We start from the raw sequence: 26,924 nt of genomic DNA, 5'->3' as shown, positions 1-26,924 counted from the left end.
CCGTTCCCATTTCACTAAACTGTGCGTTCTCTGCCCCTCCCCCAATATTCCTTTGCTTCTGATATTCAGCCTTGAAATCTCTGTTCCAAGAATGTGGAAGGATTAAGATGCCATAAGCCTGATATTCAAATCAGGAGTTTCCACTCCTATAGAACCTAGACACGAGCTAGGACTTAAAAAAAGAAAAACCAGCCTGGCATTAAATGAATTCAGCACCTCTGAATTTATTTATAACCTTTTCCTTGGCCTTTTATCCAAACAGATTTCTGGGATTTTTTTTTTTTTTTTGATGGTGGAACCTCTCAAAGTGGCTCCTTCTGCCTCTAACAGAAGTCATAAACTGGCCCTCCACAAACCACATCTAGCCAGCTGATGTATTTAGTTTGGCTCACATAGTGTTTTTTTAAAAAGAAGAATTAGTTGTCAGCGTTTAACATGTGTACGTAAAAATATAGGCTTCTATGAAATAAATATTTCTATAAATACACATTTACATAAAATACAGATTTCTGTATTGTCTTGGGAAAAATAAAACCAGATGAGGCAGCCCTGGGATGTCATTTCCACATGGGTCCTTGGGGGATGTGAACCATTGACCCAGTAGGAAATATACAAGGGAGATCATTCATAGGAAAAAGTGGGGCTGGGAAGTGACCCGTTTTCCTCCAGATCTACATCTCTAGGTCTGAACCTTAACTCCAATGAGCATCAGCTCTACCACCTCAATGTGTCTGAAACTAAATGCAGCTTCCTAAGTACCTGCCAGACATCTGGTTTCTGAAAGCAGCACAATGCACCTTCTGACCACGGAATCGGCTTTAAGTCTTCCGGTCTTCTTCCCTGCCGCCCCTCCTTCCCCATCAGCCGCCGTGCCCTGAGGCTTATGCTCTCAGAAGCCCACTGGGCAATAAGATAGCTACCAACCACGTGAGCACCTAAAATGTGGCTAGCGCGTACTGAGATATACCATAAGTGAAAAAGACACACGGGATTTTAAATATTTATGCTAAAAAATAATGATAATCCAAACTGGCTGATGAATAATTTTACGTGGATTACCGACTAAAAGGATATTTTTGACGTACTGGGTTATGTTAAATAGTATTTAAATAGTTAAATATTATTAAAATTAACTTGCCCATTTCTCTTTACCCTTTTTAACATGGGGCCTAGAAAATCTTAAATGACACGTCTTGAAAATTTTTAATCACATTTGTGGCTCACATTATCCTTCTAGTGGACAGCGCCCTTCAAAACATCTCTTCACATGACGTGATGAGGTGCTAATTATCGCTACAATGGCAGTCATGTCACAACACATAAATGTATGAAATCAACACGTTGTACACCTTAAATTGACACCAAGTTATATGTCAAATACATTTCAAGAAAAAAGAATCTCTCTTGGGTTTGTCCTAACCTTTCCGACCTTGCTGCCAACCTATAGCCTAGTTTCTCACATGCTTTTTGCTCCTAAAAATTTCACACTAGTCTAGGCTTTTCTCCCTTCTAATCTGCTCTACACACCCTGGCCGAGTTTATCTGCCTAAAACACTACTTTTATCACGAAACTCTCCTGCTCAAAAACTAACACCAGCTCCCATCTCTACCCCATAAAGTCCAAATTCTTGGTAATAACAGCTTCCACTTTAAAAACCTATTGCGCACATTATGTAATTCTCCCAACAACCTAACACCTAGAATGTCAGACTTTTTGCTTTCTAAATAGAACAAAAAGGACTGCAGCATTTGCCTGAGCTGGGAGGGGAGAGGGAAAGCACCTCTGAGCTGAGACGTTACGAGGATAACACAGTTAAAGCATCCAGGCGGCGGCTCCTTCCCTTACGATGATTTTTACAACACCTCACAATCAACTAAAGAGCAATCAACATCTGTAGATGTGTTAGCTGAACTATTTTTACATCAGTTGAGAGGAAGAATAATAGCACTGAAAAAAGAAACTGTTATATTTGCATTTCAGAAAACCCAAACCAGAAGTCAACCAGAAAAGCTTAAGAGAAACAGTTCTCTTCACTCACCCACTGTAGGTCCAAGTTTCCTATATACATATATACAGTTTTGTCACAAAAGAGAAAATTTGAATTATACCAGTCTGAAATGCAGTGGTACAACAACAATAAAATATCATTTCGTCTCAAAATTTGAAAAGCAGGAATTAAAAATTTGTCAGTAATTATATACATCCAAAACTAGCAGAGCTACTGATTCATTAGTTGTGTTGATAATTCTACATGGCAACATGTATTCATCTTGGGAAGAGAGACCGTTTGGATTCACCTCGAATTACATGAGGTTTTTACTGTGCTGTCTTCAAGACTTCATCCTTTTCATAAAATACAACATCCTATACCCATTTTATTTCATTTTTTCAGCTACAGATCAGATAGGTTTTGCCAAAAACTGTCTAGCCGAGTCGGTGCACGGGTTTTGAAATCAGACAAAACCACATTTTACCATTTATTGTGTTACTTCAGGCAGAATTGTCTAGCAGTTCTGTGCTTCAGTTACAGCTTCTTTAAATTGGGCATAATTACGCTTTCCTCCCAAAGTTTTGTAAGAATTCAACGAGATAATACACATTGTTAACACGGTGCTTGACCTGTGGTAAGAGTTCTCAACGTACAATAGATAAGACGACGTCCTACCTATCTGGCCTCAGCATCCTCCTGTTAGAAACAGTCTTCTAAGCAGCTTGAAGACTCTACGAGAGGGTGGGGCTTTGGCGTCCAACGCTCTCTACTAAACTGTAAGTTTAGTAGACGGAGTGTTACCCAGGACACGGGGCTGGGTGGGGTCGGAACGAACGCGCCCGCCGGTCTGCTTTGCCGCGGCCGCGACGCAGACGCCGGACCGGAGCCCGCAGGCCGGGCCCAGCTGCCTGGCCCTTCCCTCCTCCCGCTCTGCCCGGCCGCCCTGGCAGTGAAAACACCGCCACGTGGCCTGCAGCCTTCGCGTCACGCGCCTTCTCCCAATGGCAAGCCGTGTCTCGGAGTTGGGGGCGGGTCGCCAGCAGGGCGGTACCGCCCACAGCCGTCGCCAATTGGCCAAGGGTGAGCCGGGGCGTGGGCTCACGACCAATGGAGGCCGGCAGTGGGGACCCCACCCTATCGACGGCTGGGTCCGCGGGACCCGCAGGAGGGGGCGGGGCGGGGCGGAGCTGAGCGAGGAGGGGCGGGGCGACGCGGGGCCCGGGCGGGGCCCGGGCGGGGCCCGGGCGGGGCCGGGGGCGGGGCCGGGGCTGAGGGGGCGGGCAACCCGGCCCGCGGGGTCGGCGCCAGCGGGCTGCTGAGGTGGCTGTCGCTCGCTCGGAGCTGCGGGTCGAGCCCCCGATGGAGGCCGGGGCCGCGGATGGCCCCTCGGGCGGGGTCGAGGAGGCGCTCAGCTGCTTCTCTTTCAACCAGGACTGCACGTAAGCCGAGGCGCCTGCCCTGCCGGGAGGTGGGGGTGAAAAGTCGCGATCGGGGGTGTCGTCCAGTTGGCAACTTGTGCAGGAGGCGCGGGCCTACGTCCCCAGAGGCCTCGGCGGACGGCCGGTGCTGCCCGGACCGATGAGGGTCTCCGGGCCGCCCCGTCGGCCTCCCCGGCCTCCAGGAGGGGGCTGAGCACCCCCGTCGCCCGCTGCCGGCCGAGAGCCAGGAGGGCCCGGCCGGGGGGAGAAGGAGGGAGTTAGCCGGGGGATTGGGGCTGAAGGAGGCCAAGGAACGTGGGGGGACGGGGGGGCGGGGTAGTGACCAAAGTGGGGGTCTGGGGAAGGAGGGGCAGAGGCCAAAGCAAAGGAGATGGGAGAGGACGGGGAAGTTGCAAGCGGACCCGAGGCGAGGTAGTTGGGGCCCAGGAAGATGGGAGTACAGGAAAAACTTTCCCATTTGTCCTTGAGCATCTCAACGTGGCATCTGGGCAGGGCCAATGACTCAGAGGCAGCCTATCCCTGCGGCCAGGCCAGCCCCGGTCCCAGCCCCGGCTCAGGGCACCTCGCCCGCCGGATCTGGGCGTCAGGAGCCTCTCCATTGCTCTCACTGTGTCTTCCCGTAGCCCACTGGAGAGGCCGAGCCTCCTCCTGGGAGTCCAGGAGCCCTTTCCCCGCCCAGGCTGCCTTCCGGGAGAAGCGTGAACTCCACTCTGTTGCCTTTTGACTGGATTTTTAACGTTTCACCTTGATGTTCCCATTGGGACTTTGGCCAGAGAGCCGGGAGCTGCTGAACTGCGTTTCAGACAGCTGGAGGGTGTCCCTTAGAAGCAAACTGCTGCTCCCTTACCTCTTCTCATGGGATTGTTAGACACCAGCTCTGGGCACCATATGGAATAATCTCTTTGGAATGTGCACCCAGAGCATTAAGCAGTGATGACCTCTTCCCAGTTCCCCATTTCCTGCTGTACCAGTCTCTGTCGTGCTCCTTGTTTGGAGTCGGCTTCAGGTGTGTGTTGGCCGTCTGTGCCTGGGCTATGCTAATATTGAACATTCAGTGGTGTAATTAAGGCCATCGTGTACCATAAGCAACCCTGGCTTCCATTCCCTTTGTGTTTCTGTTTAAAAACACCCTCTGCCAAACGATATACCTTTGTTCGAAAAAGCTGTATGTGTAATCGTGTAATCCAGTAGCTGTACAACTGGGTTAGAAGCGGGACTTTCAAGCTTCCCTTGACCACAGCCCACAATAAGAAATACATGTTACAACATTACCCAATATCCAGATATAGATGTGTGTGTATACACACACACACACACACACACACACGTATCATATCACTGAAAAGCAATTCACAACATGCTCTTAATGTGTGCAGTACCCTCTGGTATTTTGTGTTTCTTTTTTTTTTAAAGCCATTCGTGACTTACTAAATTATTTTCTCATGGGTTGACAGCCAGAGTTTACAAAAATGATGGTCTAGATTCGCTTCTGATGTTTTGTAAGAAACATTTTGCAAGAGAGGATGGCTGTTGAAATGCCTGGGTGTTTGCCTTCCCAGTTGAGAGCAGGTTAACGAGGGGAACTAGGGCTAGTTTGCTTCTTAGTAGGAAATGTTCTCAATTCTGCTTTGTAGCATTGTTATTACATTTTTTTTAAAGGGATGTTAATTTTTACTCTAGGTAAGTCCCAGCTTTCTATAGCGGTTGGATAAGAATGTTATTTTCAAAACCGTAGGGTGCTTGGGAAGATAATGTCCTTAGTCCCTACTGTCAGTTCTGTCTTCCTGGCTCTGCTGGGCAGCTCTGTCGCACCTATAAATAAAAGTTTTTGTCACAGGCAGTTGCTTTGAGCCTTAGAGGGTATGGCCTTGGATTTTAAAATAAGTCAAGCCCCTTGCCGAATACATTTCGGAGTGTCGGCGTGTCTTTTTCTATAAGTATAGGCCAAATTTAGGGTCCAGGCTTCCCTGGTGGCGCAGTGGTTGAGAGTCCGCCTGCCGATACAGGGGACGCGGGTTCGCGCCCCGGTCCGGGAAGATCCCACATGCCGTGGAGCGGCTGGGCCTGTGAGCCATGGCCGCTGAGCCTGCACGTCCGGAGCCTGTGCTCCGCAACGGGAGAGGCCACAACAGTGAGAAGCCCGCGTACCGGTAAAAAAAAAAAAAAAAAAAATAGGGTCCAGTTTTTCTGGAGAAGGTTAGTTAGAAGACAACTAACCTTTAGCAGTCTTCACTCATCCTTCATGCTTGGCCCTGTGCCAGACAATTTGGGTGTGTTTTTTTCACTTGGTTCGTGGTATGTATTTGTCCCAAATCCCATTTTCATGAGAGGTGATGAGAATTTTTTTTCTTCCTACAGAAAGGCCTTATGAATGAAATAAGGTTTTAGTCTGAATTCCTTGATTCAGAGTGTTTTGTGGTCATTGATCAACCATTTAAAACACAACAGTGATCACACTGCCATTTCCCATATTTAAAATTCTTGTGGAGAAGGGCATATGTTTGAAAGTTATTTCAAGTTGCCAGATCTTTTGGTTAATATTATAAGACTCTAATTACAACATTTTTTCCCTTACTTGCAAGCTTTAGAAACCTTGGTTTGCAACTAACTGCACACATATTTATGTGAAAAAAGTTTACGGGAAGAAGGTTTAGAAACAGTGATCACTATGGAGTATGTATATCTTGAAGTTTTAAGATGCGGCTGGCTGGCCTTTCGAGTTTGTTGTCATTAGAAGCCAAGCCGCAGTTCTGAGCACACTGTTGCCTGATGCAAACGTCTAATTCCCCAGGTTAGCTGCTCAGCAGGTCGGTTGGGGGCGGGGGCGGGGGGGGGGAGTAAAGAAGCAGAAGCGGCCACCTTGCTGATTAAAAGTCAACCGCCATTCCAGGGAAGAACAAATGTTAGGGTAGAAAAAAAACAAAATTCCAGGGAGAATCATATGACCTTCTCTCTTTTAGGCTAGTGAAACAAGAGCCTTGGCCATCCAGGCTTGTAGCAGTAAGCTGCTTATTTTAGTCATGTCTCCCTGTGAAGAGCCGAAGCTCACCTTTTCATATGTTTATTTTGAATGAGGGAGTTGGACTAATTGTTAGGTCTACGTAAGACCATTTTAAGGTCCATTTCGGCCCTGACATCCCATTTCCCAGGGGTCAGGGTCTGAGGGCTTATTCTGAGGGTGCTCTGGGTAAGATTTTGGTCATCACTGAGGTGTTGAGGGCAAAGCAGGAGAGAGCTGGGTAGGAATTCTCAGCTGCCGAACAAAACTGACTCGTTTGCTTTCATCCTGGGGCCAAGGAAACATGGGTGCACACTCTGTATCTATCGGTTGAAGAGTGAAAAATTAAGAAGACAAGATTCTGGACTTCCCTGGCGGTCCAGTGGTTAAAGCTCTGCACTTCCGATGCAGAGGACGTGGGTTTGATCCCTGATCAGGAAACTAAGGTCCCACAGGCTGCACTGCGCAGCCAAAAAATTAAAAAAAAAAAAAAAAAGAAGAAGAAGACAAAATTCTTTTAGCCCCCGTTGTCCCAGATAAGGTTTCGATTTTGCTCTGTTGGTAGGGTGCAGTGCTGGCTTTGTGAAGCAGAGTTCTCAACCATGGCTGCCCATGAATGGCTGCCCATGAAAGTACTTGAACTGAAAAAAACAAAAAAAAGAAAGAAATCCAATTAAATAAAAAGCACAGGGCTGGGGGAGCAGGGTAGACAGTCATCAGGACTTTTCTTAAAGCTTCCCAGGTGAGTTTAATGTGCAGCAGGGATGAGAACAACTGGTATAAAGTATCTGAGATGCTTTCATGGAAAGTGATGGAAGGAAGCGTCTATTAAATTTTGCCTGCTAATGACCCACTGTGTCTTCTAAGATCACGTATGTCTTTTTTAAGCAAGAAAGAAAGAAAGAAAGGAGGAAGGAAGGAGTGAGGGAGGGAAGGAAGAAAGTGAAGGAAGGAGAGAAGGAAGGAAGGAAGGGAGAGAGGGAGGGAGGGAGGAAGGAAGGAAAGAAAAAAAAAATAATTTACCTCTTGGTAGCACTGTGATGAATATTGTCAAACATGCCATTTTTCCCATTTCTGCCCAGCTGGGAAAGCATGGTCTCTGGTGGGTCTGACACTTCATTTGACGATAGAGCCCATTCAGTTTCAGGTCTCTTCGCCATTTCACATGTTTGTATGTAGCTGTCTTTGACTTCCTTTCGACTGGACCTGCCCACCTGACAAGGCATACTTGCTCCTCCGTCTAGAAAGTGATCAAATGTCTTGGCTCCTGAGGCTGTATGTTTATCTGAGGCTAGAGGGACGGAGGGTGTCTCTCTTCAGACACACCTGTGGTTGGACCCAGTACCTGTTGTCATTCCCAGGCTGTCCTTGCCTTCACAGATCCCTCGCGATTGGAACCAAATCTGGTTATAAGCTGTTTTCTTTGAGCTCCGTGGAGCAGCTGGACCCCGTCCACGGAAGCAGTAAGTGTGTGCGTGTGAGAACCTCAGGGCAGCAAATCCTCCCTCTAGACTCGAAGCTGGGGCGCTGCTCAACTCTCTGCATTTCCCTCCATTAACCCACAAACTTACAGAGTCAGTGTTTTTTCAGATTTAAATATAAATCATTGTTTCCACTTGCTTTAAAAAAAAAAAACCCCACCATGAAACACTAGTGAGATTTGGCAATAGCTGAAGTAACATTCTCTTTTTACATTAAGAAATCCTTTGAAACTGTATTGTTGACACTTTTTCGTATACTCATATGCACGGTCATCAGTTTTGATAACTGTCAAACTGAAAGTTCACTTACGATTTTTTTTTTCCCTTTTATCGGCACTGTAGAATATTGGTAACATTCATTCAGTCATGGAAGTATTTTCCTTGTTTTAATAAAGCAGTAGTCTCCCATTCACAGAATCCATATCAAAGACATTGAAGTACTTCTAGTGAATGTTAAAAACAAGTCCAGCTTAGAAATGTGCCTCTCTCATTGTCTCAGGGAAGGTTGTTGTTTATGCCACCATCATATTGACGAAAACACACTCTTCGGGTTTCCTGGGAAGAAAGCGGCTTGGCAAATAATATCTTAGGCTCCCAGTTCACTTGTAAGATGTTATTTTTATTATAACATTTTTGTGAAGATTCTGCTCTGTATCTGTCCCGCGTTGTTCCCTATGGGACTTGCTGGAGCCCAAGAAAGGCAGGCATGTGAAAAGAATGTTTCCAGAAAGACACGGAGGCCTCCTGTCTACAGGCGCTCAAGAGGCCTCCTGATCTACCGTCTTCCTGGGTACAGAAGGACTCCCCTGGTCATAACACAGATGTCCGGGGTATTATCAACAGGAAAGGGATTCCGGAGAGAGTCAGGGAGCACAGCGAGACGGGCAGGAGGCACAGAATTCACTGTTCCTGCCCCCTCCCCTCCCCCATCATGGTGGCACCTGTACCTTTTAGCAACAGGGACCAGAAGAATTCCGAAAGCAGAGCCTCCCGGCAGAGTAGTTACCCCTTTGCAACCTCCCGTGGAGGAAGAGTGGATTGATCCAAACCTCCCAGATATGTTCTGCAGAGAGGACGGCGGCCCCGGGGGCGGGGCTGTGATTCCAGCCGCAGAGGGCATCAGGGGATGCTCTGGAAAGCCCGGCTTGATCGCCGGGGTCTGCCTGACTGTCCATCGTGGAAAGGGCTTGGGAACTTGGGAAACGGGTAAAAGTTCACTGTCGAGGGAGGGGGCGGGGAATCTCTGCAAGCGGGCGGCAAGGGAGGGAGGACCCCGAGGAGGCCGGCGGGCTGACGTCTGCGTGCCCTCGGCCGCCTCCCCACCCCCTGCCCGCAGATGACATCCCCGACGTCTGCATCGTGGAGCGCCTCTTCTCCAGCAGCCTGGTGGTGGTGGTGAGCCACGCGAAGCCTCGTCAGATGAACGTCTACCACTTCAAGAAGGGCACGGAGATCTGCAGCTACAGCTACTCCAGCAACGTCTTGTCCATCAGGCTGAACCGGCAGGTAAGGGGCTGGCGCGTCCCTCCGGGTCACGAGGCTCCCGCCGCTGGGGACCAAGGAAAAGAGGAGCATCCCTCGGGATGGTCATCTCTCGCCAGCATCCAGCTCTGTCGGGGGTTTTAAAACTCAGGCCGAGGATTATGGGGACATGGTTTGAGTCTACGCCGCACACTTGTCTCGGTGGTGAGACCGCCCGCACCGCCCCCGGGCCCCGGTCCTTCCGCCTGCCGTGATTTCTCAAACATCCGCCACCGGCTAGGCGAACGCTGTCCCCCTGGAGCCAGGCTGGGTGGAACCCTGGCTCAGAATCTGTCCCGTGAGCCACTGCAGGGGCACCTTAAACCAGAGGGACGCCCTTCTGCTTTGGGCCCTAGATGGTGACATTCCTTGCCGGCTGGTGGTCACGCCTGTCAGAATAAGCTCCTGGAGAGAAAGTGTGGCAGTCCTGGGTTAGTGCTGAAGCCAGTCGGTGAAACTGCCCCTCCTCTTGCTGGGACCGAGTCCCAGGCCGCTTCTTTTCTTTCTTCCGGCTAACCCTTGAAGATGTTTCTGGTGGTGTTTTCTTTGTTGGAGGAAGGGTTAGTCTTATCTCAAACGTGCAATATACATTCTTTTGAAAACTGTAAGTTCCTGTTAAATAAGCATTTGGGGGTACTAGCCGAGTTTCCCTTGAATTATTAGATTTTAAATCCTATGAGGGCAGCGACTGTATCCATTTTACTCGCTACCGTAAGGCCTGTAGAAAAGACAGTGCCCGGTAGAAAAATGCTCAGTGAATATCTGTTTCCCGGCTGCCTATTAAATACAAAAACAAATAAATCGGTTCTTTCTATGACCGAGCAGATCTGTGTATTCAATTAAATATCCCCAGGGTGCTGGAGGTCCTTGCCTTCACCGAGGACATCGTTTTCTCCTTTGTACCTAAACTATTAAGTGCTTACTTTTTTTTTAAACAAATGAGACAAAGTGCTGTCTTAAGTTTATGAGAAGGAAGAGATTGTTTCTTTGGGTTGATCCACTATGTTGACTGCCTATCCATTCAAGTCTGTATAAAGCAGGGTGGTAGAAAATGGCCTGAGAAATAGGATACGCCGTATTTTAGAAGCAAGGAGTAGCAGGGGATAAAGAAGATAAGCCCGGTTCTTGGCAAGAGAGGGAAAGGCAGTTTGAGGGTTTTCAACTTGAAGGCTTTTAAGCACAGTTCTTGGCTCCAGTGCTGTCTCTGAAATGTCTTGTTTGCACATTAAATTTCTTTGCAGGACGTTTTATCTTTGCATACGTTGATAGCCAGGGTATAAAAATTAAGACTGTTTAGGCAAATGTCCCGTAAAGGTCAGAACCCTCAAATGGTATCCACGGTATTTATTTGTATAATGTCCCTCGCTTGCTCTCTGATATTTTCATCAGCAAATGGGACTGTTAACCTTTAGGTGCCACCCTCTCCTCAATAAAACACCATATTCACTTCAAAGTTCCCCGGCCGCGTTTCCTAAAGAACATCACGGCACCTAGAACTTCTCCGCTGTTCACGGCCAAGCCAGCTGGACCCCAGGCCGACCAGGGCTCTCTTCCTTTAGCATTTCTTCTGCTGAGAAGATGATTTGAAACAGGTCTGGGAAGTCTTCGGGGTGTGCTTCTCTTATAAACATTCAGATTTGGGACGCTTCACTTTTGGTTTACAGGGCTGCTCGTGTGCCCTCCCTGCCAGGCCAGGGTCCTGCTGCTCCCCCCCCACCCCACCCCCATGCCCCCGAGGATGTGAGAATAGAGGCTGCTCTGTCTATTTCATCAGGTCCTCAGGCTGTGCAGTTCCTTTCTGAAAAACAGGAAAAAAGTCCAAGATTTGTGTGGGGAATTAAGAAGAAAGAAAACCCCTATTATCCTCTGAATCTGTAGAAAGGAAGAATATTCAGTAATTGGGATCTGTTTCATTTTTAGTTGCTGTTAATCCCCTTCTACTAATAGAGGAAAGGTATTCTGTGGAATAAAGACAATAAACCAGATGTATTTGGATTTGTAAATGTCCACAGTTCTTTGACCCTCTGTTCCGAGGGGCCCTCGTTACCCAGATGGAGATTGACTGGATGGAAGCCTCCAAGGGCAGACGCTGTAAAGAATTTTCTAGTTGACAAAAGGAGTTTTTACTTCTAGGACCTAGACAAGTAGATGAGAGCCAGGGTGACAGGGAATGAGCTGAGCTGGAGGCCAGCCCAGGGTTCCGCTGAGACCACAGACTGATTAGTAAAGGGAGGCATTGCCAGGGTTGTGCTCGTCCCAGGAACGAGCCCTCACGTGGAACACAGACGAAGTGCCTCCTCTTTGGCCCTCGCTGTTCTCTCTATGTTTCCCTCGGGCTGGGGGGGGGCCTGAAATCCGGCCGATGGACCACAGAGCAGGTGGTGCTCTAAGAGCTGGTGGGGAGAGATGCGGATGAGGCCAGAGAAGCTAGGAGTGCAGGCTGCCCCTGCAGGAAGGGGCATGGTGAAGACCCCGTATTCTGGGGTCGCACGCGGGGCCGGGGGTGGGGACACAGGAGCGAACCCGAACCCGCAAACATCAACAAGCATAGAGCACTCTAGTCCAAACCGTAGTAAGTGCAGGCGAAAGGCAAAGCGGTGCGGTGAATCAGGGACTTGACTTTATGGAGAAGCACTGATACATGCCATCAATTTGGAGGCCCTGTTAGCATCTTTTTTGTCAGCCCTCTGCACCCAGCGCTGTGGCCACAGAGCCTTAAATAAACCTGAGAAAAGTGTTTCGGTGTTACCTTTCCGCTTGGTTCAAGTGACAGTCTCCCGAAAAATTCTGAGCTGGGAAAACAGCATCGCAGGCTTTTCCCAGAAGGGGAGCCCACCGCTTCTTAGTGGTATTTTTAGGTTCCTTCCTTTCCAAGAGTTGTTCCCTGGGATGAAAGGATCTGGCCTGGGAGCAGTGGTCCTCACGTCTGGGGTCCGTGTTGAAACCCCCCTGAACGAGGGTCTCCAGGCAGAGCCCGGGCCTTGCCCCGGGATGCCAGCTGCTCGTCAGAGTCTGAGAAGCACCAGCCTGAAGGAGGCCGAGGCGGCGTCTGATGGGAAGGGGAACCGAGAAGTTTACCCGGAAGTGTCTTCACTGGCAAAGCGAGTCTGATCAGGAAGCGTCCAGGATTCCCTGGACTGAGGAGGGGGAAAAGTACAAAAGCAAAAACAAGAAGGCAATCTCAATTTCTAAATGGAATTTCCAAAGATCCTGTATTTAGTGCTCCTGTCCAGGTGGGTGGTGATGTATACGCGGCTGTGCGCACATAACGTAAGCTTCAAATTGATCGTGAAAACTCCTCCCCCTTTCGGCTTAGAATGGAGTTAGGATTCCCAGGAGAGAGGCGTGATCTCGGGGTGGGCGGGCCCCTTTCCGAGGAGTCAGCCCCATAGGCTGATGGGTCTGTGTGATTTCAGAGGCTGCTCGTTTGCCTGGAGGAGTCCATTTACATTCACAACATTAAAGACATGAAGCTTCTGAAGACCATCCTGGATATTCCTCCAAACCCGACAGGTGAGCCGCAGCCCGGGCCAGGTGCCCCCGAATCTCGTGTCTGGGTGCCCCTTTTGCACCAGCTGTGTTTCCACCCAAACTGAAAACCCGAAGCAGCGTTTGGCCTTCATTGCTTTATAAATCTTCGTGGTGTTTGCCTTGAAGCTTCGTCTTAATGGCCACAGATTCAGATTATATTGGGCCATGCGTCCTGCAGGAGGGCCGTGTGACCTTCCCTGCAGCCTGGGAGAAACTCCTTTCCCCTGGGACCCATTCTCAGCAACCGTGTCAAAGCATTTAGGCAGACACGTAGGAGATGTCCTGCATCTGACGTTGCAAGGTGCTCACCCCTAGTTATCTTTGCTGGTTGTTCAGTATAGAGCAGACATCATAATCAGAAGTGGGTTCTACCTGACTGGGAGACAGACAATCCAAACCGAAAAGAAACGTGTTTTCTTTTGTTGCAGACAATTCTCTCTACGTGGGTGATATGCTAGGAGGTTGGACTGTATTCAATTCTCAGATGTAACACTGTTTAATACATTTTCCTGATTTAAGAATGGGAGCAGCTGGGATTGGTCAGGTTGAAAAGGCAGACGATGCCATTCTGTGAATCCCTGGTGGCAGAAGTAAAGGAGAAGGAAGTTGTGTGGTGGGACAGGAGCCACCAAACCAGAACAGTGTGCGGACCTGATGATTCAGGGCAGTATTTGTAAATCGCGCTCCAGCTTAGTGTCGTTAAATGAATGCTTCAGTTCACTGCGGTTTTCTAATTCGTTGACTTTCACCGAATTTCAATATCCCTGTGGCCTGACCTCAGTCACCTAGACTCTTTGAGCCTCAGTTTCCTCAGCTGTAAAATGGAATAGTAACCCCTGTCTCACAGGGGTGGTGTCTGTGGCGGCGACCTGCTCACGGCCTGCTGGGCCGTAATTCCTCCTCTGGCCTCATTTCCTTCTCTCCATCTGAGTTATACAGATGGCCCTTGACGTTGACTTCAGTGCTTTAAAATTTCAGCCCTGACGAAACGGTACTGTATTTGAAAAGATCACAGCCGTTGAGGCCGTTAGAAAGCTCTGTGGGAGAACGACTTTAAAGCCTGTTTTGCAAGTGGAGGGTGGTAAGTGAAGGAACCATGGCCGGGGACGGCGGTGGGGGATTAGTTTCGTTTTGTGCTGTTTTTCAGAAATGAGAGGTTGAACTAACCTGGAAAAGTGTTTATTGCAGACATGCTACGTGCCCGGGACCATAGTAGGCACTGTAGGTACAGACCACACGCCAGGAACCCCAAACCCTTGGGACATGGTGCACAAGGGCCCTGGCGTCTTTGGAAGGTTTGGGACCCAGGGGGTGACAGCTGAAAGGAAGATGTGCTCTTCTGACAGGGCGAGGGAGGTGAGGGGGGTCTGAGCAGAGCCCACCGGAGCCGCGGGCCTGGGCTGGACCCTGGCGGCTTTGGACAGAGGACATCTCAGGGGGGCGGGGGACATGCCAGGTGAGCAGGGGACATCCCAGGTGGGCAGTGGACATGCCAGGTGGGCAGAAAGTTCACAAGCTGCCTGTGACTCTCCGTTTCTTTGAAAGGCGGGGAGCTGGGCACCGTCAGTGGCCTTTCGAGCAGGTGTCCCACGGGTCAGGGCAGCCGGCAGCCCCCTCACTCCTGCGGCCATACCTCAGCCGTTCAGCCCAGGCGATGGTGCTGCCCGCCTTCAGGGCCAAACCTGTTCCTCCTGCGAAAAGCCCGTCTCCTCTTTGAGCAAATGCAGCCCTTTGTCTTCGCTTAGAAAACGCACGGATGGCCTCAGGTTTGCACTTTAAACAGGGAGGAAGGAGGTTTGCAGGTGTAGGGCCATCTGTGCTTCCTGTTAGGATGTGTGCGCCTCACAAAGGGAATGATTTTATCTCAAGACAACTTAGAAATGATGGGAGGAGTCCTCAGGTAAACATTACCAGTGGGCTGGGGGAGAGATTTAGCCTTTCCTTCTGAAAGACCAGGGATGGGTTGAAAGACCAAAACGTGTGTCTTATTACAGCTTTGACGTTCTTTGGAGAGAGAGGCCAAGATAGCTTCAAATGCTGACATTTATAATCATCCTCTCAGCTTCCCCTGAGCTCTTCCTACTTCAGTAAAATGGGGATGAGCCTTTTTACCCCACAGAGTTCTTATGAGGAGGACTCCCCGAGGGCGGGGAGGGGGTGAGAGCGAAGTCCCATCTGCTGGGCACACGAGGCTCGGCCAGGCTCGCCCGCCGGCCGGTTCCATGCATCATGTCCATCTCCAGCCAGGAGGGCAGGCTCGGGACAGGTCGGGGTTTCCCTGCAGTGACATGACCCGCCCCTCGCTCAAGGACCCCCAGCAGACTCTGAACGTCCAAAACCACGGAGATGAGATCCTCAGAGGCCAGGAGTCTCCTTCATTTGTTCCCACCCTCTCATGTATTTTCTGAACAACAAACTGTAAGATGGAAACTCTGGCCCTTGATGTGATGCATGTTCCTGGGTCACAGGGAGACGGGGCCTCTTGGCTGACAGGCTCAGCCACACGAATTCTGAATGTCTTTTGACTTTGTGAACTACAAATACGTGATATACACAGAGTCCTGTCATTGCTTCACGCTCAGTACCGGCCGTGGCTGTAAATTTCCTTCCTTCTGTCTGTTTGTGTCATGCCCATTCCTGTCGTGTCAAAGACTGCAGGCTGCTTCCTTTAAAGGGTTTGGCCAGACGGGGCTCGAAGTTAATTTCCTGCTAGCACAGCAGTCTGTACCCTGAGCAGCTGAAGGTGGAAATCTCCATTAAAAAATCCGCCAACCGCAGAACTTGGGGATGCTGTCGGTCTTACAGGCTCTCACGGAACATTGGGGGAGCAGTCTACACCACACAGCAATGTGTATAATGGGACAGAGTAGCCGTTTATTCCCCAGCGAGCGCTCTTTCTGAAAATGTAATGCAGGTGGGGTAAATGGTAGCATAGAGCATCTGTAAGTACAGAGACGATTTCTCTCCTTTCTATTTTTAAAAACTGGAAAGCATATTCCATTAATCAACCCAGAGGGAACTGCATCTTATAAATCACTGTTAACTTGCTTTAATTTTGACACATAATACTATAAATACCAAGGTAAGAATGATTTAGAATCACAGGACTTCCTTCTAATTCCAGCCGATGGTGCCATTGGTTCTTGAATGGAAATCAGGCATTTTTCTTCTCCAGCTGCAGAAGGATTACAGCCAAACCATTTCAGTGGAATTATAGCTGACCATGATTTATGAAAATGTGTGTCCAGTCTGAAGTCCAAAATCCACATCAAAACCTAACTCCTTATATTTTAAAAAAAGAAAAAGGCCAGAAGAAAATATTCTCAAATATTGAGCACAGTGAAAAGCCTCTGGGTTTTAGAATTCTGCGTGCTTTTTTTTTTTCTGTTTCTTTATATTTTCTGGCCTCTACAAATTTTTTATACTATCACTTTTATATTATAAAATAATATCAAAGAAAAGGCTGGGACTTCCCTGGTAGCACAGTGGTTAAGAATCCACCTGCCAATGCAGAGGACACGGGTTCGAGCCCTGGTCCAGGAAGATCCCACATGCCGCGGAGCAACTAAGACCGTGTGCCACAGCTACTGAGCCTGTGCTCTAGAGCCGGCGTGCCACAACTACTGAAGCCTGCACACCTAGAGACCGTGCTCCGCAACAAGAGAAACCACTGCAATGAGAAGCCCGTGCACCGCAACGAAGAGTAGCCCCCGCTCGCTGTAACTAGAGAAAGCCCGCATGCAGCAACGAAGACCCAACGCAGCCAAAAAAAATAAATTTATTTATTTATTTATTTAAAAAAAGAAAAGGCTCATTTCCCTTCCTATAAAGGGTTTCAGGGGACACGTGACAGAAACAGAAGACGAGTAGAACGGGAATATCTAAGCCTATAACAAAGTCTTCCTACTTTCCTTGGGGGCTTCACAAGAAATAAAGTGCATTCTTAGAGCTGGGTGGATTTGTCTGAGAATTGGACCACAGGAAGCTGAAGGAGCTCACGTTCAGCATTTCTGGGGACCGTCATTAAGTTGCAAAGGTTGGTACGCACGGCCCCTTGGCTACATTCAGGTGGGCTGGCCGAGGTGCGAGCCAGAGGCAGAGCTGTCAGGTACGTGGTTACGTGGCAGGGTGTACCTGCCCTCGCCACCATCCTTGGTCCCTTCTTGTCAGACTCTCGTGTCAACTCACTCTCCATTGGGTGTTACAGGAAGTTCCATGTTAGCTGAAGAAGTTTAAGCTTCCTTCCTTTCTGGAAATATTTACATTTTAATATACAACTCTGAAGGTCACCTCACACCTATTAGAATGGCTATTATCAAAAAGACAAGAGACAAGTGTTGGCAAGGGTGTGGAGAAAAGGGAGCCTGCGTGCACTGTTGGTGGGAATGGAAATTGGTGCCGCCACTGTGGAAAACAGTGTGGAGGATCCTCAAAACACTAAAAACTGAGCTACCTTATGATTAAGCAATCCCACTTCTGGGTATTTATCCAAAGAAAATGGAGACACTAACTCAAAAAGATATCTGCAGCCCAATGTTCATTGCAGCAATATTTACAACAGGCAAGACATGGGAACAACCTAAGTGTCCAGCGATGGATGAGTGGATAAAGAGGGTGTGGCATATAGATATAATGGAATACTACTCAGCCATAAAAAAGGATGAAATCTTGCCACTGTAATGACGTGGATGGACCTTGAGGGCATCACACTACGTGAATTCAGTCAGGCAGAGAAAGACAAGTACCATATGATCTCACCCATATGTGGAATCTTCAAACAAAACAAACCAGCTCACAGATGCAGAGGATAGACTGGTGGTTACCAGAGGCTGGGGGTCAGGGGGAAGAGACGTGTGAAATGGTTGAATGGGGTCAAAAGGTACAAACTTCCAGTTAAACAATAAGTCATGGGGGGGGGCTTCCCTGATGGCGCAGTGGTTGAGAGTCCACCTGCCGATGCAGGGGACGCGGGTTCGTGCCCCGGTCTGGGAAGATCCCACATGCTGCAGAGCGGCTGGGCCCGTGAGCCATGGCCGCTGAGCCTGCGCGTCCGGAGCCTGTGCTCCGCAACGGGAGAGGCCACAGCAGTGAGAGGCCCGCGTACTGCAAAAAAAAAAAAAAAAAAGTCATGGGGGTGTAACATTCAGCAAAACTGAGAAGGCATGAGTGGTCTCTTCTGAGGCTGGGTGACCCTGTACAGGCGAGAGGGCTGCAGGGAGCCTGCAGGACAGGGCGCTGGGCTGTCACCCTCCTCCCACAGCTGCCTGGCAGGTGATAAGGGCACAGCCTGGTGGGTCCTCGGCAAAGCCCGAGCAGGAGGTCGGACCTTGGTTCCCATCCTCGACGTTTGCTTTTGTTTTAACCTCTGCTCTGCCCCCAGCAGATGAGGGTCAGGTCCATTTTAGCCTGATCTGAAGTTTCTCTTATGCTTTTACAAGAAACCCATTTAACACACTAACTTGTAACAAAGCTACCTTTTCTATTTAAAAAGGGCCTCTCTTGCCTGATCTCCAAGTTCTTATTCTGGTAATGCTTCTCGTTCGGGTAATTCTGTGAATTCACTTCTATCACATACACCCCTATGAATGGAAGCCATTGTTGTGAAAATCCTTTTCTTAAATGCTATTAGGATCCTCCCCCGCCCCTCCAATCCCCGTGTAAATAAAAATGGCTTCTAGGTTTGGTTCAGTGGTTTGACTTGGTGTTTACTCTTCCAGAATATTGTTGAAGCCTCTTAAATCCAACATGTCCTGTTTCTTTAGTTTGTCCCGACGGCAGACACACCGTCTTCACTGCCCTCAAGTGAATTTCCCCTCTGGAGGCGCCCATTTCCCTTATCGAGGCAGGACATTTGGCTCTGAAACAATTTCTAAATAGGTCCTCCCCTCAAGCCACCCAGCCTCCCCACCCTCCAATTTGAAATGACATTTAATCACCTGCAGAAAGGCCACCACAAGCTGCCCTTTATTTCAGTTAGGAGCTTGTAGCCCAGAGGGTAACGGAATTGGAAGAGAAGTAGCTGTTACTTCAGGGCCCTGGGGCACAGTGCGAAGAAGAACGTTTAAAATAGTCTAACCTCTGACCTCTCAGCTGTGGCGTGGACACGGTCAGTGTCCAATCACGAGGTCGTCCCGGGAATTTACTTGATCAGGGTCCTTGGATTAGAAGAATCAAGAGTCGAGGTCTGCAGGGCCGCTCCTCCCCTCGCCAGCAGGTGGCGCTGTGGTCGTGCCGTGTCCAGATGCCCTTCCCGGGCGTGGACGCCGGCTTTTCACGTGCGGTTTGCTCTCCCCCAGGTCTGTGTGCCCTGTCCATCAACCATTCCAATTCCTACGTGGCCTATCCTGGGAGCCGGACGACAGGCGAGATCGTGCTCTACGACGGACACGCCCTGGTAAGTTGGCGGTGACCCCGCCGGCGCAGCCCCCTGCATGGCCGCGTGGTCAGTTTCAGGTGAGGGGCGGGCTCGGTGGCTGGGGGGCGAGGTGCAGAGGCGCAGGCAGCCCCGGCCACAGCTGTGGGGTGTGGACGGGAAGGTCATGCCCTTTGCCCTCATCGCCATCCGTCCACGTAGCCACAAGGCAGCCTGCCAGGCCCGGACAGACGCCGTGGCAGCTGGGGGCCATCGCGGGGTTGAGTGCGTCCTGCCGGGCCGTGGCGCAGCCTGCGACAGCGTGCAGCCATGTCCCATGTCCTGCCCTCTGCTCTCCGAGCTTCACAGAGCGGGCAGGATTGCTGCAGGAAGCCGGGCCCTAGAGCCGCATCACGGAGAACACAGTCACATCACCGCACTGGCCACCACACGGGTGGTCGCCCATCTCCCCGAGGGCAGGAAAAGGGACAGAAACACAGCAGCCCTTGCAGCAGCGTCTAGATACACCGGGAAGCGACGTGCAGCTTCTATGCATACGGCCTGGTGGAAAGAGGGAAACAGGGAACCCAGCAGAGGAGGGAGGGTGTCTGGGAAGGAAAGAGGAGGGAGAGGAGACGAAACGCGTCCTCCCTCTGCCCCAGCATCAACCTCCGTTTTCCCTTTCGCCAACAGAAGACAGTCTGCACCATTGCTGCCCACGAGGGGGCGCTGGCCGCCATTGCCTTCAACGCCTCGGGCTCCAGACTGGCCAGCGCCTCCGAGAAAGTGAGTTCCTCAGGGGCTCGCCTCCTGCCGGGGTGGTGGTGGCGGGTTCCGGGGGCCCTGGGCCCCAAAGAGCTGGCGGAAGGGGCCCGTTGACCCCAGCGCTCAGACCTCACTCCGGAGGGAGGCCTTCTGGCCCCTGCGTGAGGCGCTGCATTTATTAACTCGGCCGACCAAGGGCCTCTGCTGTGCAGGACACAAGCCGCTTTGCCCAGAACCTTGTGGTCTGATTAAGAAACGTGCGTGCCCATCATCACAGATACGGAGAGATGCCACGTTCCATAAACACAGTAGAAACAAAATGCTTGGCTGTTCAGCAGGAGAGACTGACATCTTCTGTCTGGAATAACCAGGGAAGGTGACCGAGTTGAATTTCAGATGCCACGAGAAACAGGTGTATTTTTGACGGGCAGAGATTGAATATCTGAGGGGGCCACAGCAGACTGAACGAGCGCGCCAACGCCTTGGGCTGGGGGGGAGGGGCCGGGAGACGGAGGCTGTTCAACTCACCTTCCAAGAATGGTTTATACAGCACACATACAGAAAAGCCTCCGTGCACAGCCCTCCGTGCTTCCTCTCCTGAGACAGATGCTCAAAACCAATCTAACAAGCTCGTCTCTAAAGGGACGTGTCTGCGTGAAGCTGTGCACGGTAGGAAACGCCTACCTGCTTTCTCTTCCAGGGCACTGTCATCCGGGTGTTCTCGGTTCCCGATGGGCAAAAGCTCTATGAGTTTCGGAGAGGCATGAAAAGGTCTGTGCTCATCGTAAAAACACACTGTAGAGTACGCACATGGGTCCTGCAGTGGACGGCTGGCAGCCGTCCGGGGAGAGGACGAGGGGCTGTGTGCGCCCCTCGCCCTGCCCGGGAGGAGGGATGATGGTCCTTTCTCAGGTGACTGACTAGAGGCCCCGCTGAGCACTCAGAACACCTGAGAGCTGAGAGGGCTTTGTGACCTGGGCCTCCAGCCTGGGGAGCCCTTTCTCGACGCGCCCAGGGCGGCCCGTCGCGGAGAAATGAGACAGGCGAGGGAGTCGTGGCCCAAAAGTAACTGCTGACCCTCCTCCCGCGGAATAGAAAAGTGTGATGGTCTTGGTCCTATCCGCTGTAGGGCTCACAGACGGAAGACTTCCAGCGTGACGGGAAGGGGCGATGCCTGGTTTCTTCTCACCTGAGAAGCGACCCAGTGTGACTCTTTCCGATGTTAATTTCCAAGTATGAATGATACAGTGTTGAAGGAATTGTAGAAAACACAGGCAGACCTTGGAGAGAGTGTGGGTTCCATCCCAGACCACCGCAGTAAAGCCAGTATCGCAATAAAGCGCGTCACGCACACTTCTTGGTCTCCTCGTACCTACGAAAGTGACGTTTACCCTGTCCTGCAGGCTGTTAAGTGTGCAATGATGGCATGAGTCTAAACAAAAGTGCCTATGCCTTAATTTAAAAATGCTTCATTGCTAAACAGTGCTGACCATCACCCGATCCTTCAGCGAGTCGTAACTGTTTGCAGTCATCACACCAAAGGTCACTGGTCACAGGTCACCACGACAAATAGAATCATCATGAAAAAGCTTGAAAAATGTTGAGGATGATCAAAACGTGACCGGGGGCGCGAAGCGAGCAAAGGCTTTGGGGAAAACGGCACCGACGGACTTGCTCGAGGCAGGGCTGCCACAAACCTTCAGCTTATAAAAAAAATCGCAGTATCTGCGCAGCATCATAAAGCGAAGCCCAATAAAACGAGGTCTGCCTGTGCTCAAACTCTTCGCGATACATTTAGGTTTTCTTACATATATATGTGAAGCTGATTTTTGTACTCTCAGGCTGTTACCCTCATTCCCCGGGCTCACCCGTCCCTGTGTGGCTGTGTTTGCAGGTACGTGACGATCAGCTCTCTGGCTTTCAGTATGGACTCGCAACTCCTCTGTGCTTCGAGCAACACGGAGACCGTGCACATCTTCAAGCTGGAGCACCTCGCCAACAGGTAGGACACGAAATGCTCGTTACACTAAAAGAGTCAGATCCTGGTTGTCCGGCCGGCGCACATGACTTCTCTCTGTCAACGCCACGGACTTGGCTTTACTTGTTCTGTCCCCACCAAGCGGGGAGCGAGTGTCAGCAAAGACTAGGTGATGTGAGCTGGGGTCGCCCTCCTGAGTTTGCAGCCCGGCTCTGCCCCGTGTGAGCGGCGAGACCTCGGGCACGTGATCTAATCTGTCTAAACTTCTGTTTCCTCGTCCGCCAAACCTAAAATATTAATGGTCGTATATGCATCTTCGGCCTGTGGTGAGTGCCCGGACTGAAAGCACGCAGCGTAGTGCCGGGCACGGAGTAAACCCTCGAGCGCGTTTGCTCGCTCGCTACAAGTGCCGTGACGCACAGGCCGACCTCGTGCTGTTGCTTCGAGCTTGGTTGTGCTTCGCGGATTCTGCGTTTTTCACAAACTGAAGGTTTGTGGCAGCCCTGCCTCGAGCAAGTCCGTCGGTGCCGTTTTCCCCAGAGCCTTTGCTCGCTTCGCGCCCCGGGTCACGTTTTGATCATCCTCAACAGTTTTCAAGCTTTTTCATGATGATTCTATTTGTCATGGTGACCTGTGATCAGTGACCTTTGATGTTACCATTGCAAAAAGATTACAACTCACTGAAGGCTCACGTGATGTTCAGAATTACGGTATGCACATTTTTTTTTAATCAAATGGAGTTTATTTGAGACGGGGCTCAGATATGAATCTCCGTAACCTGGCTGCAAGTACTGTACTTTGTTTTCTGGCCGTGCTCTGAGGCATGCAGGAGCCCATGCCCCCTGCGATGGAAGCACGGAGTCCTAACCACCGGGCCACCAGAGAAGTCCCGCATGTTGTTTTTTAGACATCACGCCCCTGCGTGCTTACTAGACTGCAGGGTAGTGTAGACATCACTTTTATACGCACGTGTGCGACATGCTTCATCGCTGTGGTCTGGAGCTGACCCCGCAGCGTCTCCGGGGTCTGTGTGTATTCGTCACCCCCAGCACTGAGGGCCTGGCAGGTCCTTCCAGGGCCGCTGCTGTGCCCGTGAGAGGAGCGGAGCGGGGTCGACAGCGTGTGCTGGACTGCAGCCAGGGGTGTGGGCATGTTTCCTGTTGCTGCTGCAATAGATCATCACAAACTTCATGGCGTAAAGCAGCACACGTTCACGGCCCCATGGCACTGCCAGTCAGGGTGGGCGGCCCGGGGGTGGCAGGGCTCGGTCTGCACTCAGGGTCGCGAGGCTGCAGTGCAGGCGTTGCCCGCTGTCTGCCTGAGCTCAGAGCCTTCCCCGTCCTGGTCGCTGGCAGGAATGCAGGCCCTCGTGCTGCAGCAGCGAAGCCCCTGCCCCCGCGATGGCCCCCAGATCCCCGTCCCTCCTCACGCGGCCTTCAAACCAGCAAGGTCGCGCCGATTCCTTCTCAAGCTCCTGATTTCTCTGAATCTCCCTCCTGCCTCTGGCTGGGCAAAGCCCCCTGCTCTTAAGGCCCATGCGATTGGCTAAAGCCGTCTGGATCATACCCCCTCGACAGCCACCTGGGCCGTACGACATGACACAGTCACGGGGCTGCGGTCTCCTCCCTGGCACAGGCTCCGGGGACCAGGCCGTGGCACCCTGGGGCCCCTCCTAGGGACTCCGCCCGCTGTCGTGTGGGCACCAGTGCAGGTGCACAGGTGTGCAGCCCCTGTTTCTCCCGGGAAAGCAGTGAAGGGTCTCCTCCACGCAGGCCTCGGCCGTGGCAGTGTCATGTCACCCAGCCTGCCCCTGGGGCCCAGACCCTGCCCTGCACAGCCCAGGACACGGCTCACACCTTCCTAGGGGGCCTTCAGACACCGCGTGTCTCCTGACACCTCCCCCTAGGATCGCTATAGGAAATGGAAACATGAAGTGTTAGCGATTAGCTCAGGGACACTCAGAAAGCGGCGGTGGCCTCGGCAGCACGGCCGCTTGTCCGGGTCCCGTGCTTCTCGGTCCGTGGAGCCTCCCGACACTCTCCGGCCCCTGGTTGCCCACGCGCTTCCGGAAGGAAGGGAACGGGTTCAGAGGAGTTCAGCGTCTCTCCTGGAGCCGGCCTCCGTCTCCAAAGCCAGGGTCCACGTGAAAGCGCCGCGTCTCACACCCGCCAGGCGGCACCGCCAGCGACAGCTCAAATCCGTGTCCCAAGCATGGTGTCCTCTGCTGGGCCTCGCCTGGTACCAGGAGAGACAGGCTCCTCCCCCAGAGTGGGACTTCCACCCCTTCTACCCGCTCAGGGAGATACAGAACCCAGCCTCCGTTGTGTGTGTCAGTGTGTGTGTCTGTGTGTCTGTGTGTGCTTGTGTGTGTGTCTGTGTGTGTGTGTCTCTGTGTATGTGTGTCTGTGTGTGTGTGTGCCTGTGTGTGTGTGTCTCTGTGTGTGTGTGTCTGTGTGTGTGTGACACGGTGCCGGCCTCTGTCCCACACCGTCTGGAGCTCCCTCCCTCCCGGGGCACCCAGTGACTGTGGGACCCTGGCTCCGGCTGCCGGCCAGGGGCTGCTCTCACGCCCTCTGAACCTTGGCCCCGCAGGGCTGTGAAACACTAGATGCTGCCCCTCCGCGCTGCTCACGTGCCTGGAACCCTTCCAGCACCCGCCCCCGTGTGTGCGTGCCCCAAAGCATGCTGCTTGCCCTCTAAGCTTTTAAATAGATGTCATCTGTCTTCTGGACGTTTCTATCCCTTCTCGGACAGCCTCTACACCGTAGGACCCGCTCTCTGCCGGAGCTTTAATCCGTCGTCAGTCGTGCTGGGTTCGGGCCCCCGTGGGCAGCAGAACCATCCGGGCGCCCTGCCACCCCCAGGTCCCGGGATCCGGGGACCCCACGCCGCTGCCTTGGTCGCATCTCCATCCGAGTCTCTTATTGGTGCTTAAGGTGGGAAGTGGCCACTTGGGCTCAGTTCCGCCTCCAGGCTCACCTGCTTCTGTCCGTCTCAGGTCACCAGGAACACACCTTCCCGTCACTCTCCACGTCCCCCCAGCCCACCCCGTCCGTGAAGCGGTAACTCGTACAGCACGAGATGACTCTGCCTCTGCCTCCGTCCCACCTCTCTGGCCACCGCCCTGAACCGGGCCTCCCTTCCTTGGTCTCCCTCCTTGTAGCCTCTTCTGACCATCACACATCTTCTTGCTGGACTAATCGTTGGAACATGCCCCTCCGTCCTCAGACACCTTTATTCCCCTTTGCCCTCAGGAGTAAGGTCCCAGGTCCTCCAGCCTGGCGTTCGAGGCCTTCCTTCCTTCCTTCCTTCCCTCCCTCCCTTTTCCCAAACAACTAGAGGAATATTCCTTTGTCTTTGGCATTCACAACGTAATGGATACGGATACAACACACTTAAAGATTTAATCTGCATTATTGTTTTCTCAGTCACTATAGAGATACCAAATACGTGTTGAAGTATAGTGTTTTTTTGTTTGTTTTTTTGATTTTTGGCTGCATCGGGTCTTAGTTGCGGCACGCAGGATCTTTCGTTGCGGTGCGCAGGCTCCAGAACACAGGGGCTCTGTAATTTGTGGCATGTGGGCTTCGTTGCCCCGCGACATGTGGGATCTTAGTTCCCCGACCAGGGATCGAACCCGCGTCCGCTGCACTGGAAGGCAGATTCTTTACCACTGGACTACCGGGGAAGTCCCGAAGCAGAGTTGATTTACCATGCTGTGTTAATGTCTGCTGTACAGCACAGTGATTCAGTTAAACACACACACACACACACACACACACACTTTCTCATACTCTTTTCCCTTCTGGTTTATCCCAGGATGTGGAATGCAGTTCCCTGTGCTCTACAGTCGGCCTTGCTGTTTCTCCATCCCGTATACAGAGTTTGCATCTGCTCACCCCCACTCCCACTCCCTCCCTCGCCCTCCCCCGCCCTTGGCAACCGCCAGTCTCTTCTCTGTGTCTGGGAGTCTGTTTCTGTGTTGTAGATGAGTTCATCTGTGTCGCAGTTTCGATTCCTACAGATTGTCAGACTAAGCGAAATAAGTCAGAAAGAGAACAAGTGCCGTACGATGTCGAGGCTTTTCTCGTCGCACCTTGCCTGAGCTGAGGCCTCCCTGCCTCTGCCCCCTGGGCCGGCCCAGCGTGGCCCTGACTCTCAGATGCTTGTCCAGAGCATCTGATGGGCCCCCCTCCTGCCCCCTCACCCCGCTCGGAGACAGACCTGCCTCGGGGCCTAGCCCGGCGACCAAGCCTCTTCAGTCCCACCAGCCCCGGAGACGCCCTCTTATGAGACAGCACTCGCCGGGCGCCAGCCCCTATGCTGTGCCGCCGCTTTAGTTCTCACGGGCAGGGGACCGTGATTGTCCCCGTGGTCCCCAGTGAGGACAATGGGATATGAGGGGTGGAGGAACGCCCTCCGCCCCTCCCTCCTCTGTGGTCTTGGAGTCGCCCCGGCCTGGGCCCTGTCCCGGGCACCCTGTCTGGAGCGCCCACGCGTCCTCCCTTTTACATCTGTGCTGCGCCCCGCCTCGGATGCAGGACCTGGGTGTGGCTGGTACCCCTCGGTGACGCCCCACCCTTAGTGCAGCGCGCCAGGGCGAGCCACGCAGGTGTGTCCCACGATGCTCAGGATGTTAGGGGGACGGCGGGAGCCTGGAAGCGCCCGTCGCCTCCAGACGAGAACCTCGAGACCCAGGGAGGTTTGTCCAGGCGGTGACAGGGGGGAATAAACCCCAGGGCTTCGGAGCCGCGGGCCGTGTCCCTCACCAGGATGCATCCCCCGGACAAGCGGCCTCTCGGCCGGGGTGCCTGGGGCGCATGCGGCCACCCTGGTCCTCGCCGGGCTGCTCGGCGCAGAGGCGAGTG

At 51.9% G+C, this 26,924-nt stretch overlaps 1 protein-coding gene across 4 annotated transcripts in view; it reads left to right on the top strand.

Annotated features, from left to right (window-relative positions):
• The first annotated feature begins 3,282 nt into the window (after positions 1 to 3,282).
• Positions 3,283 to 26,924, top strand: part of WIPI1 (WD repeat domain, phosphoinositide interacting 1) — a 38,892-nt gene continuing 15,250 nt past the window's right edge. For all 4 annotated transcript variants that reach the window (XM_030838043.2, XM_030838041.2, XM_070044462.1 and 1 more), the window contains exons 1-8: positions 3,283 to 3,430; positions 7,809 to 7,891; positions 9,246 to 9,415; positions 12,847 to 12,943; positions 19,258 to 19,355; positions 20,007 to 20,099; positions 20,779 to 20,849; positions 21,973 to 22,080. In XM_030838043.2, coding sequence (XP_030693903.1) covers positions 3,351 to 3,430; positions 7,809 to 7,891; positions 9,246 to 9,415; positions 12,847 to 12,943; positions 19,258 to 19,355; positions 20,007 to 20,099; positions 20,779 to 20,849; positions 21,973 to 22,080 — 800 coding nt within the window. In that variant the 5' untranslated portion in view covers positions 3,283 to 3,350. The remainder of the gene's footprint in view (positions 3,431 to 7,808; positions 7,892 to 9,245; positions 9,416 to 12,846; positions 12,944 to 19,257; positions 19,356 to 20,006; positions 20,100 to 20,778; positions 20,850 to 21,972; positions 22,081 to 26,924) is intronic.

The sequence above is a fragment of the Globicephala melas genome, chromosome 20 (genome assembly GCF_963455315.2).
Source record: "Globicephala melas chromosome 20, mGloMel1.2, whole genome shotgun sequence".
NCBI lineage: Eukaryota > Metazoa > Chordata > Mammalia > Artiodactyla > Delphinidae > Globicephala > Globicephala melas.
Note: the sequence above shows the minus strand (reverse complement) of the source record. Positions and strands in the feature narration are given on the sequence as shown.